This window comes from Pelobates fuscus, chromosome 1 (assembly GCF_036172605.1).
Source record: "Pelobates fuscus isolate aPelFus1 chromosome 1, aPelFus1.pri, whole genome shotgun sequence".
Lineage (NCBI taxonomy): Eukaryota > Metazoa > Chordata > Amphibia > Anura > Pelobatidae > Pelobates > Pelobates fuscus.
Genome location: NC_086317.1, coordinates 424,355,761 through 424,372,763, shown reverse-complemented (window position 1 = coordinate 424,372,763; position 17,003 = coordinate 424,355,761). Strand labels below are relative to the sequence as shown.

General features: G+C 39.9%; 1 protein-coding gene across 3 annotated transcripts in view; it reads right to left on the bottom strand.

Moving 5' to 3' along the window:
• Positions 1-244: 244 nt before the first annotated feature.
• FAM124A (family with sequence similarity 124 member A) overlaps positions 245-17,003 on the bottom strand; it is a 61,953-nt gene continuing 45,194 nt past the window's right edge. For 2 of the 3 annotated variants that reach the window (XM_063444844.1, XM_063444846.1), the window contains one exon: positions 245-1,462. In XM_063444844.1, coding sequence (XP_063300914.1) covers positions 689-1,462 — 774 coding nt within the window. In that variant the 3' untranslated portion in view covers positions 245-688. The remainder of the gene's footprint in view (positions 1,463-17,003) is intronic. The other variant, XM_063444845.1, reaches the window with a different exon arrangement.

The window sequence follows — 17,003 nt, the reverse complement described above, 5'->3', positions numbered from 1 at the left end:
ATATATATATATATATATATACCATTTACCTTATTTGCTAATGGGATGGGCTGTGTATGACTTATGTACTAACGGACTCATTAGGACTTTCTGGATCATCACCTGCTGGTACATATTAAAGGAACTTTATAAGTTGAATTCTTACAAATAACTGGAAATATCAGAATTCCTAACGCCACCATGGACAAAATAATAACATATAAACAATGTCAAACATTGTAGAATTAGATTTTTTTTTAAATTGGCAACTGAACAAAATTATGGTATATACCTATATAATATATGGTGTTTAATGTTACCTATAATAAAACAAAATGTACATGATAATCCCCTTTAATTTTAAAGGTAGGGTCATATAATTAACATGACTATACTGATAAGGCACTAAATGTAACAATTACTTTCTGAGAATCCCTTATCAACTTTCTTGTGCTCAGTCATGGGTTAAGAGGTAAGAAAATTCCAAATAAAATAAATGATTAAAGTTATTCTGAAAGCTGTATCATGTGCTTTTTCTTAACTGCCAATTAATGTAATTCTCTATATATTACACTTCTATTTCACCTATGTTATCTTTACATGAAAAGTGTGGAGCTTGTAATAAATGTTATCACTTAGAACGTTCGATGTATCATGTAGTTCGAAATGTATATAAACATAGCAGATACAATGGCAATCATCTGAACAATCAGATATAAAATTCTTCCTCTTCTGTATTCTGAGTTTCTGTCAAATGCTCAGTGATGTCCGTAGTATTTTGACAAAGGCTGGAAATATCCTTTTGAGACTCGGTTAGAGAACATGAGCCTGATGTACTTGGAAGTAATAATGAAATAAAAGATCCAGAAGACAGTTCAGAAATTGAATTTAAGGATTGGCAGGACAGCTCATGGAGCTTTTTACTTGCAGATAATGTTCTGTTTTGTGAAGTAGTTTCTCTATCGAAAGAAAGGGAAGACTCTAAATCACTACACAACCCATGGAGGGTTGAATAGGCTGATACAACAGACAAGTCCGAGGTGGAAAGTTTCAAGCCTGTGTCAACATCAGTCTCCTGAGCTCCCTCGAGGTCATCAATGTTGATCTTGGAATTGCCCTTCCACCCTCTTGATTGAAAGACCTCTGTATCTTCTCGATATGTTGGAGAGGGCTCACTGAACGGAAATGATGCACAAGACGGAAACGATTTTAAAGACGGTAAACATATTAAAGACTTACTTCGTTGAAATAATTGTGCCATGCTATTAGTGTCCTTTGCACTTCGGGTTATGTCCCCTTGCCTCTTTGCGAAGATGTTTTCAGAAACGCCAAAACATGGGACTTGCCCATTGTTGATCTTGTGCTTATAAGATCTGGATTTATGACTTTGAGGAATAAAGCTGATTAGTGGCATTGCGGTTACATTCCCTAATAAGCAGTTCTGATGCCTCAAGATTGATTTTCTGGTCAATCTGTGAACCTGCTGGAAATAAAAGAGTAAATATTCTACATTAACATGAAACAGTAAACAGAATACACACAACATTCTAATATTGAGTACACAATTTTTCAAGTCCAATAACATTCTGAGATAAAACACAGGTACGATTATTCTAGCTTTTACATATTGGTTTCTGCAGTCACCGGCTGCCGGATTACACAAACAGGCCCTCAAACCTCAATGGTGTATCTGCTCTCTATCACGGTCTAATGAAGTTACAGTGATCCTGAAAAAGTGATATACATGACAAACCAAAATCAACAATCTTATATACACAGTACATAGATGATCTTGACTGTTTCATCTAAGGTGGCAATATGTCCAGTAGGTGGCGCTGTTATTGTGCAAAGAAAGAACACAAGGAGAACATAATGCTTTGAGCAGAATACGAGAATCCGAGACTTACTGACGAATAAGCTAAACTGTATGATGTACATTCTACACATGTCCCAAATGCCTAAACTGGACCTATAAAAGACCTCACTCTTCTCTTCAAGTAGTGATAAGAGAAAACCCACCAAAGCAGAAGGATCAATAAGTTCGTGTAATAACTGATTTCCTTATATTTCTAGAATGTTGCATTATATAAAAAGGCACTGGAGACTAGGCATCTCCTTGGATATTATTGGCCCATATTAATACTGAGAGCAGGAAACTATGCATCTTCTGGGTCCTTTTATTTTACCCTCTATCCCTCAGCTCATGTGGGGAGAAAAAGGATTGGCCACTCTTTCTTATTTTTTAAATTTTTTGTTTATTATTTTGGAGAGACCCGTTCGTGTCTCTCTTATTACTCGCCAAGTATTTAAATGACATGAGTGTAATATTTATTTTACTTACAGTTTCTGTGCCACAGGGGAGAAGCCCCGCATTATCTTGCTCCTGACTGTGGCACTGAAAAGGTTAATTGTTACTGGTGTAGCTTTCCTAGTGAGACCTTACACTTGTACTCACTAGGCGCAGCGTTGAGACAATAAAAGGTTTTGTGCTCCTTTAATAAGTGGTCTATTCACAATAAAGGTACATCAGTTACTAAATAACAATTTGGATGAAAAAAAAAGCCTGTTAGACTCCAGTAAATTAAGGTGTATATTTATTAGGATTCTCCCCTGTATTTCCTTCTTTCACCCTCCATTATGACCTTACTTTTCTCCTCTTTCCTCTCTTAATCCTTACCTCTGGTCCTTGGTCTGATCACGGCCGTATTCCTAATAACTGTGTGATGTGATTTATTTTATTTTTCACACTGATATGGTTTGCTTCTCAAGACATTCCCCATGTTTATTTGATTCTACTGAAACTGCAATCAATCTCTTTGTGAAGTTTAATACAGTAACAGCTAGCTATTTCTTATATACCGTAGCTCCATACTATTCAACCATTCCCGTTATCGCACTGATACAAATGATAAAGTCTATGTTTTAGCTTAACTTACACAGTATTAACCATTAACACTATTTCCATTTACGATAAACGTTTAGTGTTGGAAAACTCCCATTCTTTCTTTTCATTTTACTTTCTGTGTAAATGATCACATGACCATTGAGCGCTTGCCTGGGGCCACAAACTAGTTGGATATTTTGATCAACCTACACAGATGCTCAGAGAGCAGGGGCACAATGCATATTAACAGTATTTATCTAAGAGATGAGGATTTGTGACATGGAAACTACAATTTATTGTGTAATGAGTTCACCATCTCTAACTCCTGTTGTTTATCTAAGTTATATATCGTACCTGCCTGTAAATTATTCATGTCTGCTTAACAGGTGTTGTAAATGAAAGGACCCTTCCATTGTGGAAGCAGATAATGCATGCAGAATATTGTTTGGGAAGAAAAAAAAACCAACAACAACAAAAAAACACCTATCCCTAATTGGGGAACAGCATGTTCTAAAAGAAAAAAAAAGTACTCTATAGTGTAAAACCTTTTATCAAAATATTTTTTATAAAACAGTATTAGTTCAACTCACATAGAGCTGAGCCCAGGGTGACAGGCTCAGATCGTACTTGTGGTAATGTAACAAACCCCCTTTCCAGGTTCTTGAAGTATAGGCTCAAAAGAGATAAAGGAGGTAAAGCTCATAGTGTAATGTAGCTAAAATTCATATGCAAAAAGCTCACCTTTGCTAGAGCCTAAGGCTCTAGGTAAAACCGCCTATGTGCCTGATTAGGGAGCACAAGCCCTTCTTTATGGAAGCAGACAGTGGAGGAGCTTTTAGGACCTCAGCAACAATTTATTACAATTGAAACATAAAAAAACATTTAAAATAATATAACTATTAAATAAGCCAGTAAAGTGCTGTAGTGTCCACAGACTCTCCTCCTCCGAGACGCGTTTCACCCTCCCTCTGGACTTTATCGACCGATAAAGCCCAGAGGGAGGGCGAAATGGTTCTACACTATAGAGTATTTTTTTCTTTTAGAACATGTGGAAACTCGCTTTTCCCAAATTAGGGGTAGGTGTTCTAAATATATTTGCCACCAGTTGTGTGTGCTCCACTCTGTAGGTTGGCGGTGTTTTTTTTTTCTCTAACCCAATATATGGCCTTCTGAGCAAATGTACTTGTTTATACAACACAACCAAACCATGGCATTTTACTTTGGCGGAAACTTTTGATATAATTTCATAAGTCACAAAAAAGAGAGAGGGATATTGTCATTTTACAATGACTCAACATCAAAATATCTACATGTCAAACTCATAGGAAATATCGACATTTCCAGCTGCCAGAACCAGCTCTGATGGTTTCCTGGTATATGCTACATTTAAATAGTCCACTATTTCCAGCTGGTTAACAGTCAGAGGTGGATGTAGTAACTCCCTTTTAGTGTCAGAGTATACAAGGTGTGGAGGAGCAAACTTGGCAGAGAATCAGATCGAGGACACTGTGAAGTTGATCACAGTATATTGTAAGATAAATAACAAAATGTTAATTACTTCCAAATTGCTGTTAAGTCAACACAATGAAACTCACACTGTACCGATACTTTTAAACAATAAATTTGCCTTTATCTGATTGGCAAAATATACCTTATGTCCAGTCAAGCTTAAAGGGAATTTAACAATGTTAGTTTAATGAATCAGTTTTGGTGTAAAGATCATGCCCCTGCACTCTCACTGCTCCATTCTCTGCCATTTAGGAGTTAAATCACTGTTTTTACAGCCCTAGTTACACCTCCCTGCATGTGACTTGCACAGCCCTCCTAAACACTTCCTATAAAGAGTCAGCTAATGTTTACACTTCCTTTATTGCAAATTCTGTTTAATTTAGAATTTCTTAATTCCTGCACTGTCAATAGCTAGCTAGACCCTGCAGGAGGCTCCTGTGTGTGATTAAAGTTCAATTTACAGATCAGGAGTTAAGAACTTTTAAAGTAAGTTACATCTAATTAAAATGAGAGCATTTTGTTTTCATGCAGGTTGTGTGAGTCACAGCCAGGGGAGGTGTGGCTAGGGCTGCATAAACAGAAACAAACGTGATTTAACTCCTAAATGGCAGAGAATTGAGCAGTGAGACTTCAGAGGCATGAACTATGCACAGAAACTGTTTATTAAGATAGAGTTGTTTTGGTGACTATAGTGTCCCTTTAAGCAATCACAATGATTCTAAAGATTTGCTTAAACATTCATTGAGCCCTTGTACCCTTATGAAATTTCAATAAAAAAACGAGTAGTGCAAAAATTAGCAAACGATTTTGCGCATGACGGAAACGAACATCACAAATACCTCTTTTGAGTTGATGACATTTGCAAGCAACATCACCAAACTTATACAAAAGATATTATTAGTTATAAGAAACTTACTAATTAAAATTTACGTGACTAATATGTAATCAATAAAAAGAACAATGTATGTTTATTTGCATGGACTGATTTTGAAACATGATACAACAAATACAGGGTGCGCTAAGTAGGACAATGAGAGATAATAAACAAAAATAATATAAAGAGTCTCTTAAAGTACAGCGAAGACCTGGAGTGTATATTCTTCAGTTCTTGCTTTGAATCCTCAGTGGTAAATATGAAATACAAAAGCAAAAATAGAGACCAATAGTGCAAAACCGTTTTAGGAAAGCTGGATCACGAACAACATAGAAGTTGTATCTTGTTCTCTCCATTCTTTGAAGGGTTTGAGGGTTACCCTTCCCCTCAGGTGTGCAGCTCTATTCTCCCCTGTGATCAGTACTGTAGCGCTGTTCCTCTCCTATTTTTTTTGATTTTGAAAAATATTGATTATAGTGTAACGACACATTACTGTGAGTATTATTGCTGTGAAGCTCTGTTATACGCTCAGACACATGAACAGTATGGAGCTCCTAGAAAAGAGGGACATTAGAAGAGAAAAGAGGGACAGAGGGACTTAGACCCAAAATAAGGACTGTCCATCCTAAATAGGGACACTTGTGATATATGCATTAATATCTCAATCTTGTGTAATTAGCGATGATCAAAAATTTTCGGACAGAAAACAGGTCCATTGTGGCGGAACCCACCTCACAAGTGGACATTGGAGGGGCCTGGCTGCCTGCCTCTTACCTGCTGACTATGGCCCCTGGAAAATTGGTACACTTAAAGATTTATATTTGGGCATATTGTACTGTATATTGCTGCTACTGGCCCTTTTAACAGCATCTATGGACACATTGGGACTTTTGGGACTACTGTCCCTTTAAGACTGTGAAGCATGTTCTAGTGTGCTGCCTGTAATATTGTATATGTATTCATGTGTTAAGTTTAGCCTGGGTGATATGTATGCAGCATTCACTGATTGTTCGGTAGAATCACTCCATTCATTATATTGAGTGAAACTACCGAACAACCAGACCACCCAGGAATAAGTGTGCCTCCAATTACAGTTTGCAACAATGTTGCAAACGGGTAATTGGCAATCAGTGTAATGTAGTCTTTGTCCTCTGGGTGGCCGCCATTCGGGAAACAAACACGTGGCGGCGGCCATCTTAAACTACCGAACAGCGGTGTTTTGCCGTCGAGTGTCTGGAACTAAAATCGGACACTTGACTAGGCAAACACTGCTGAGACCTCCATACTTCCAGAAATTCGTATGGAAACTACCGAATGACCCGCCGTTCGGTAGAAAGAACCCCACAAACAAGGGAATTCATTCAAACCCTCTCCATGCTCTATAACACAGGCAATTCGCCTGTTTTCATTCCCTTGTTTGTGACCGACCGCAGGGCCAAAATGCATGGAACTGTTTTCGGATACTTTACCCATGCGGTCGGTCAAATCTTTGGAACCCCATATCTCACGAACCATTCATCCGAATTACTTGAATTTTGGATATGTTGTCCCCCTGAATAAGGGCTATCCAGCGATGCTGGATTTAAAGGTGTACCCCCGGGTTTTGGGGTACATCCAGAACTTGGCTGAAAAAGTGTACCGGATAATTGAGTTTAATGTTATCTGAGGGGAGGGGATGTGTGGGCTGAACCATGTATGTGATTGGTTATTTTATGCCTCCCCCTGGGTGTGGCCTGTATGTGGATTAGTGTAATAAAAGCCAGGCTGGATGAGCCAGTCCAGAGTTCCTGTTTTAACCTCAAAGTGATGTGTCGTCTCATTATTGGGGGAAGGATTTATTGTATGCTGTTCCAGTTGACTGCTAGGGGTACAAGCCTATTCGTATGGTTCCTATTCAATGGTCTACAGCATTCATACGCTTGGGAGAATTTAAAGGTTTCTTGGATTCGGTGATTATGGTGTCTGCCAGAGTGCTTGGAGTCCTCAGGAAGCACTAGGAGCATCCATTAACGGAGGTACCAAGTCGGGGTGCCAGGTGATCCGTTACATTGGTGGCAAGCGGTGGGATGGCGTCCTAGTGTGAGGTAAAGCAGCTCAGAGACACTGTTTGGATTTACAAATTGAGGGCAACGCTAGCAGTCGTGCAGCGCCCCTGGGAGCAGACAAGTATGGAAGGTTCTGGCTCTGGAGATGATTGGCTGGCCGAGGTGAGGCAGCGAGTGGCCGAGTATGGGGATGATATACCCATGGAGACACGCCGGGTGATCTGGAACCAGGTCATGGCTGAGCGAAACACAAGGCTGGACCGAGAATTCCGGTTGGCGAAAGAGAGGAAGTATGCTCAGCAGCAGGAGCGTTACAGCAGCCGAGTAGAGGCTGCATCCGAGGAGGTTAGCCGTCTTTCCCTGAGGCGGCGGGAGGAACCCGAAGTGGGGGTCCTCATAGACTGGTCCTGTGAGGAACCACAACAGGCAGGTAGAGATGGGACCAAGGTCTCTCCACCGGGATGCTGGGCAACCGGCCCAGATCCCCAGCAGCAGCCAGAGTTGCCAGGTGGGGAAGCAGGTGGCCCTTACTCACAAATGTTGAGGGGCCTCACGGATTGGTCCTGGGAAGACCCACAGATGGCAGGTGGAGATGGGACTGCGGTCTCTCTACCGGCCCTACAGGGATGCTGGGCAGTCGGCCCAGATCCCCAGCGGCAGTGTGAAGTGCAGGGAGAGGAGAGCAGCGTCCTCCCTCCCCAGCGGCAGGCTGAGTTACAGGGGGCAGAGGTAGTTGGTCCTACCCCCCAGCAGCAGCGTGATTTTTTGGGAATAGAGAGCCCAGTCTCCGTTCCCCAGCAGCAGGACACTGAATTGGGAGGAGAGACAGTCGGTCTCCCTCCACAAAGACTGAAAGTAGGCATGGGAGAGGAGATTGTTACCTCCTCTCCCCAGCGGCAGATCATCAATGGGCAGAGTGTTCTAATGGGAGAGGAGATTGTTACCACCTCTCCCCAGCGGCGGATCATCAATGGGCAGAGTGTTCTAATGGGAGAGGAGCTGGTTACCACCTCTCCCCAGCGGCAGCTTAATGTACCAGGGGGAGACTGTAAGCCCCACACCAGCACAGATGGGACCGTGGTCTCTGTGCCCAAGTTACAGGGAGCTGAAGGGGCCGTCCTCCCTCCCCAGTGGCAGTGTGATTTGTTGGGAATTGGGAGCCCAGTCTCCATTCCCCGGCAGCAGAGTGTCCAGCAGGGAAGAGAGAGCCCAGTCTCCTTTCCCCAGCAGCAGGACACTGTATTGGGAGTAGAGACAGTCGGTCTCCCTCCACAGAGTATAGAAGTATGTAGGGGAGAGGAGCTTGCTACCACCTCTCCCCAGCGGCGGATCAGTAAAGTGCAGGGAGAGGAGAGCAGCGTCCTCCCTCCCCAGCGGCAGCCTAACACACCAAGGGGAGACAGTAAGCCCCACACCAGCACAGATGGGACCGTGGTCTCTGTGCCCAAGCTACAGGGAGCTGAAGGAGATGTCCTTGCTCCCCAGCGGCAGTCTACGGTTCAGGGAGAGGAAGTTGTTATTCCCTCTCCCCAGCGGCAGCACAGCTCACCAAGGGGAGACAGTAAGCCCCACAACAGCACAGATGGGACCGTGGTCTCTGTGCCCAAGTTACAGGGAGCTGAAGGAGCCGTCCTTGCTCCCCAGCGGCAGTCTACGGTTCAGGGAGAGGAGTTTGTCATCCCCTCTCCCCAGCGGCAGCTTAGCACACCAAGGGGAGACAGTAAACCCCACAACCGTGCAGATGGGACCGTAGTCTCTGCACCTACACCACTGGGGATAGGGACAGTCGGTCCTAGTCCACAACAGCCAGACAAAATATCGGAAGGGGAGACAGTCGTTTTTCCCCAACAACAGCTGTGTTCAACCAGGGGAGAGGACCCCCTGGTTACTTTTTCCCCAAGCCTTGGACTTACAACTGGACACGAGTGGCAGGGGGCCATCTGGACAACTACCCCCTGTAAGGACAGCCAGCCGACTATCAGAGCCCCAGACCGACTGGAGGTCTGGAGTCTGGATAGTCTAAATGGGAAAGGGGAGAAATGTGGCGGAACCCACCTCGCAACTGGACATTGGAGGGGCCTGGCTGCCTGCCTCTTACCTGCTGACTATGGCCCCTGGAAAATTGGTACACTTAAAGATTTATATTTGGGCATATTGTACTGTATATTGCTGCTACTGGCCCTTTTAACAGCATCTATGGACACATTGGGACTTTTGGGACTACTGTCCCTTTAAGACTGTGAAGCATGTTCTAGTGTGCTGCCTGTAATATTGTATATGTATTCATGTGTTAAGTTTAGCCTGGGTGATATGTATGCAGCATTCACTGATTGTTCGGTAGAATCACTCCATTCATTATATTGAGTGAAACTACCGAACAACCAGACCACCCAGGAATAAGTGTGCCTCCAATTACAGTTTGCAACAATGTTGCAAACGGGTAATTGGCAATCAGTGTAATGTAGTCTTTGTCCTCTGGGTGGCCGCCATTCGGGAAACAAACACGTGGCGGCGGCCATCTTAAACTACCGAACAGCGGTGTTTTGCCGTCGAGTGTCTGGAACTAAAATCGGACACTTGACTAGGCAAACACCGCTGAGACCTCCATACTTCCAGAAATTCGTATGGAAACTACCGAATGACCCGCCGTTCGGTAGAAAGAACCCCACAAACAAGGGAATTCATTCAAACCCTCTCCATGCTCTATAACACAGGCAATTCGCCTGTTTTCATTCCCTTGTTTGTGACCGACCGCAGGGCCAAAATGCATGGAACTGTTTTCGGATACTTTACCCATGCGGTCGGTCAAATCTTTGGAACCCCATATCTCACGAACCATTCATCCGAATTACTTGAATTTTGGATATGTTGTCCCCCTGAATAAGGGCTATCCAGCGATGCTGGATTTAAAGGTGTACCCCCGGGTTTTGGGGTACATCCAGAACTTGGCTGAAAAAGTGTACCGGATAATTGAGTTTAATGTTATCTGAGGGGAGGGGATGTGTGGGCTGAACCATGTATGTGATTGGTTATTTTATGCCTCCCCCTGGGTGTGGCCTGTATGTGGATTAGTGTAATAAAAGCCAGGCTGGATGAGCCAGTCCAGAGTTCCTGTTTTAACCTCAAAGTGATGTGTCGTCTCATTATTGGGGGAAGGATTTATTGTATGCTGTTCCAGTTGACTGCTAGGGGTACAAGCCTATTCGTATGGTTCCTATTCAATGGTCTACAGCATTCATACGCTTGGGAGAATTTAAAGGTTTCTTGGATTCGGTGATTATGGTGTCTGCCAGAGTGCTTGGAGTCCTCAGGAAGCACTAGGAGCATCCATTAACGGAGGTACCAAGTCGGGGTGCCAGGTGATCAGACACATGAACAGTATGGAGCTCCTAGAAAAGAGGGACATTAGAAGAGAAAAGAGGGACAGAGGGACTTAGACCCAAAATAAGGACTGTCCATCCTAAATAGGGACACTTGTGATATATGCATTAATATCTCAATCTTGTGTAATTAGCGATGATCAAAAATTTTCGGACAGAAAACAGGTCCATAAACTGTGAATTGTGATCATGTTGAATATACTCATGCAATACCATTCGAAAATCAGAACTTTTATTGACTGAATGCTAACTATGGAATGTGAGCAAGGCTTGTGTTAGCCTCTGATAACCTGGTCGGGGCAAGATTCCCTGGGATATATTACCTGTCACATCCAAAAAAGTGAAAATTGTTGGGAATTCAAAGTGAATTTTAAATTTGAGCCCAAAGTAGCTGAACTGGAAATATTCTCTCAGTCTATAATGCTTTCTGTTCAATTACCATAACCCCTCAGTGACCAGACCGTTTTTCAATTTTCCTACCGTTTGTGACCAGGGCTGTTTTTAAATTTTTTTTAGGGCTGTTTTTACATTTCTGCTGTGTTTGTTTAGCTGTAATTTTCCTCTTACTAATTTACTGTCCCCCCACACATATTATATACCGTTTTTCTCACCATTAAATGGCCTTTTAAAGATACTATTATTTTCCTTATATCATATCATTTACTCTAAAAAATTTTTTAAAAAACACACTTTTTCGAACTTTGACCCTTAAATTCTGTTTTGCATCTACAACCGCCCAAAAAAATTCCATGCTAAATAATTTCAAATTTTTGTCCTGAGTTTAGAAATGCCCAATGTTAGCATGTTCTTAGCTTTTTTTGGTAAAGTTATAGGACTATAAGTACAAGTAGCTATAAGTACAAGTAGCTATTTCCAAACCATTTTTTTTTTCTAAATTAACGCATTGTAACACTGATATCTGTCAGGAATCCCTGAATAACCCTTCAAATGTATATATTTTTTTAAAAGAAGACAACCTTAAGTTATTAAAATCTTTTTATGGAATCATTTTACCACCAATCTATGCCAGATTTTTTTTTTTTTTAATAAATTGGTGATTTTTTTGACACACATAGCATATTAAGAATACATGTACTGAGAACTTTAAGGGTTACTGCCAAAGAACACTGCCAACATCTCCTAAATACATGCATACATGTGTTGGGTTCTCTGGGAGCTAAAATACCTTATTTGGAGGGTGCCCATTCCAGTTTTCCAACTTGGAATTTTCACAGCTAGTCATCATGCATCCATGTTGTCAGGGTATTTATATCGGCAGACATTTTGTGCTATGATAGAAATTAAAGTGCATATTGCCTAAATCATTCTGAACAGAGCAGACTCCATTTTGTTATCTTCAAGCTAACAAAAGACACAAGATTTCTATCCCTTCTGTAAAACTAACCACTGTGCCAGAGATAAAGGAATGCTTAGTATATACAAACCTGTTGATAAGAAATGAGAACGGGGGATGGACAGACTGTCTAAATGCTAATGGAATATAATTAATTCTAAACCCAGACATTTGTGACAGAGAAGATTAAATAATTTAATTTTATTTTCGATATTGTATAAGATCCCATTGTAAGTTTAGGGGTCATATTTAGTTATAACTGTCATATTAGAAATTATAGCAGAATTTGCCAGACACATAGTCTGAAGAAAGCCCCCAAAAAACTCTTTGAACTGACAGAAAACTTAAGTTATAGACAACCATAAAGATAAGGTAAATTACGTCAAAATAGCCACCAGGAAAAGTTAACTCTTTCCTGGATAGGAATGTTTAGTGGGACGAGACTGCCCTCTATAGACCAAATACTTAAATTGCTATCTGGAAGGTAACCACACCTCCAGTTTTCTATTGGTCTATCACCTAGTGAATTTTCCCTTAAAAAGTTAAGACAAAGGGAAGAAAGAGGGAGGTATGCAAAGGAAGCAAAGAGGTGAGCAGTCGGGGGCAATGCAGAGAAATCCATGACAGATATCCACTCCAGGGCACTCAGAATTTCTTACACACCAATCACACATCCATTCAGTTCCTGAGACTACCTACTAATCTGATGAAAATATCTACTCAACTGGTAATTATACTGGTTTAATTTAATTAATCTCAATTAATTACAATTTTCTAATAGCATGATATATGACTGGATAAATCATGATCAGATTTTGATATTTATAAATCTTAGTTAACTAAGAAGTATATAGTTATAACCATCCCATTCTGCAGATGGGAAAATAATAATTACCGTATGTATTTATGTGATTTATCACATGTTAGCATATCGTGATATTTATCCAGGTGTATTGATTTGCTTTAAAATAAGATAAAATATCTGTTTAGGCAAGTTAAAATTCTGCTTATAGAACATGGTAGATTACTCTTATTGGATGGTTCCAGGAAATGACTAATGAGCTGGTTTAGATGTTATTTTATTTAAATTTACATAAGAATAGGTCTTAATTACCTAGGAGGTCTAGCCAGCATTGAAAGGGTTATTCTAACTGTCAGCTAAAGTTTTATGGCCTTAAGCTGCAAGCTCTGTGTGTGTGTGTGTAAGTTTCAACTTCGTTTCTCTGAGAAGTATAGTCATAAATCATTGTCTTGACAATTGGCTGTGTTAACCGAAATGTATTGCCATTGTATTGCATACTATGTTATACTAAATATTCATTGATTATTATCACGCATGTTACATATTATTATTTAAATTGTCACAATAAATTGTATCTATTTTTATAACGAATTGTGATTTTATTTATATGGAATACATTTCACTTACACGATAATGATCTTTGGGATCTGAGAATTGAAATAGTGGGCAATTCTCAACTGTTTACTATTATTATCCCATAAATATTCCCACAATGTCCTATTTGGGACATTTTTGAAGCTGGCCAATGTATTTTACCCCCATCAAATCATATGATTTGAAAAGTAGACAACCCAGGGTATTCAATATGTGGTATGTCCAGTCTTTTTTAGTAGCCACTTAGTCACAAACACTGACCAAAGTTAGCATTTATATTTGTTTGTGTGTTAAAAATGCAAAAAACAATTATGAACGCTAAATTTGGCCAGTGTTTGTGACTAAGTGGCTACTAAAAAAGACTGAACATACCCCATTTGTCATACCTATATGTCAGGAACACACGCTCTCCAAACAGGGTATACCCATATCTAACATTTGTAGCTGTTTACATATTTTATTGTTGTATATATCTGGTTGAGTGTTGAGCATTTTTTTTGTCCAATAAGCAGATTCTCTTCCCTAGATCCTGTTATTATTTAAGGAAACAGCCGCACCTATAGTTGTGCCAACAGATGTTAACTTCTAAAAAATAATTCTATAGCTTAGATGAGCAAGAATGTGGGAGAAAACGTTAAAAAATAAATCTAAATAAAAGGTGCCTAAAGATTTACAATTTTAATGACATTTTAAAGCTGTATAGTATAAGTGAGTAGGATATACACAGGATACGATTTGTGGGCTTAACAGGAATAATTATTTTCCATGAAGTGAGCTGTCAATATATTTAACACATTCTTGTTGTCAGTTAAGTAGGAGAATGATTCGTATACCAGCTCTCGTACTGACGTAATCATTTTTATGCTCAATCCATTTCCTGCCACTACATCTACCAGGTGGATTAATCATTAAGGTTGTGCGTACTATTTTAAAGGACTTTATTAACTGAGAAACCGATGTTTATGCTAACCTGTAGATTTTTAAGATAAACTTTTATTTTACATGTATTTTAACTCTCTCAGTTCCACAGTTAATGAACTTTCCAAAACTCTTCATTTTACAGTTTGGGGGACTTAATGTACCCAGATAATTGGTTCGCTGATTGAGGTAACACATTTTAATAGATCTAGCCAGTAACTACCTATTTTCCGTAGGAAACATTAAGCAAAATTAAAATGTAGACTCTGGACATACAGTGCATGGCACTGAGGGTACTATGACATCTCCCCATAGTAAGAAATGATTAATATTATTATTGGCATTTATATTGTGCTAATATATTCTGTAGTGCTTTACATTATTATAAAGGGGGTAGATTTAATCAATAAATGAGATAATTACAAAATGTTACAGGAAAAAGAGGCTGATGAGGACCCTGCTCAAAAGAGCGTACAATAAAGAAGTGAATAATAACATTGATTTCATATGAGTAAATAGCAGAAATGTATTGTTATGCTAAAATACATTATGGCAATGTTATAAATGGCACTTTCATGGGGATGTGCCTCTGAATGCAGTTTGCCCTGTCCAGATATAATGATCTGTGTAATATTTAAAATCAATTGGGGTTATTCACTTTACCAGATTAAAATTAAAAAACAGCTGTACTGCAAAAGCTCTCATTATGGCTATTCTGACTTAGAACTTAATTCCTTTCTTAATTTTTCATAAACTCCTTATTTACCAACATTTTTTCCACCATCTTGTCTTGAAGGAAGACTATAGTGTTAGAAGTACGAACATAATGCTGGCACTATAGTCCTGATGTGTCATTTTGGATGTCTATTTCCGCTCCAATCGCGCTGAAAAGGGTCACTTAAATGACCTATTACAATCACAGGTATTATTTATTCTGGGTTTAACATACTTGCCAATCTGATCCATTTGACATATACCTTGCTCGATTGATGTTTTAGTACAGTGCTCAATAATGAACACTTTTTCACTCCAGCTGCTTGGCCAACATATCCATCACGTTAATAAATAATAGTGTGGTTTTGGGTATTGCTGGCTTCAATCTGTGTCAACTCAAATAGCGTTTACAGACACCACATTTACCATCTTCCCCATGCACAATCTTTCCTGTTAAAGCTCATCACATTATTTTTAACCCCTTCATTTCTTGTGTCCTATTCCTTACAGAGCTTTGCATGGGACCTGTTTGACCGTAAACTGAATTTCACCCATATAACAAGAAACTGAAAAAATAATAATAGGAACTGTTCTGCATAAGTAATTAACTACACTGACAGTGATTCACACACTCCATTACAGACGGCTTACATCAGAGCTTCTCCCATCACCTGCCCCCTTTTAAATTCCAATCAATGCATATTAAAAGTACCATAAACAGTCATCGAGCCTCATAGCAGAAAGACAGAGTCAAAAGCTTTAAAAACGTTAAAAATGATATTGAAAAGTTATTGTGAAATCCCACTGCAACTAATGTTGTCTACATGATGTCAATGGAAAATAGATTACAGACCATAAAGAAAAATAGCTTGGAATCTGACTCACTACAAGAGCAAGTCATAACCAAGCTAGCGCCCCCAGGGACAAAGCAACAACGCATACATATATGTGTTTTAGTGACAGTTTAGAATTTAATAATGTTTTCTGTGATCATTAGACACCAACAATAACTGGATGTATATAAACAGGTAGTAAAAGAAAAAACATGAGTATGATTCTCAGACCTATATGTAAAGTTAATTTCCTAAAGATGCAGGTAGAATGACATATTTTTTTATTTTTTTTTTGTCAGTCTTTCTTTTTATTAGTTTTTTTTTAAGATGGAAACAATTTGGTTTGTGACATTCACGTCACAAACTCATAAATATGTGATTGCGTAGAAATGTCCAGCTTTATCAACTTTTAGAAGCAATTATTGGTTTTAAAGTTATATTAAGTCTTATTCCAAATCAACTTTTGTGAAATAAACAGCAGTTGCATTCAGATATTGTTGTTGTGTAACAGTGGGTTTAACTTTATTTTTGTTTTTTCAACATTAAACATTTTGACGTCTTTCGCACGTGGGAGTAGCATTTTCCTTCGAAGATTTATGTGAAATATCAGGTTATGTAGCGTGATAATGTGTGTTCAATACCCAGAGTGGCTTCCCCTATGTATGTCTGAGTGGTAAGGGTTTCTCGTCTTTTGGGACCCTATTACTTTCTGGTTTCTACTATGTAGTGATTTTGGGTTCTCTAGATTTTATCTTTCCCTGCAAGTGTTGTTCTTCCAGGTATGTACGGGCTCTCTTATTTTATGTCAAGCGTGGGGCTCTATAGTGTCTATGTTAACGTCGGGTAGTAGCAGTTTTTGTTCTAAAGAGCCTCTGCACCCTTATGCCACTCGTTTACTGCCCACCTTCTCTCGTTCTCGGGTTCGGGCCCGTCAAGAATTTTCTTGTCGCACTATGTTCGGGCTGGCATCCGTGCTGGTTACTCCGTCGTTCCGGGGGTGACCCGCTTTGTCTATTCAGCCCACTGCAAATACAAGAGAAGGGCAGAGCCTGCTAGATAGAGGAGTATATGTAGTGAGATCAGGGTTAGCAGTAGTTAGAGGAAAGAGATGTAGGGG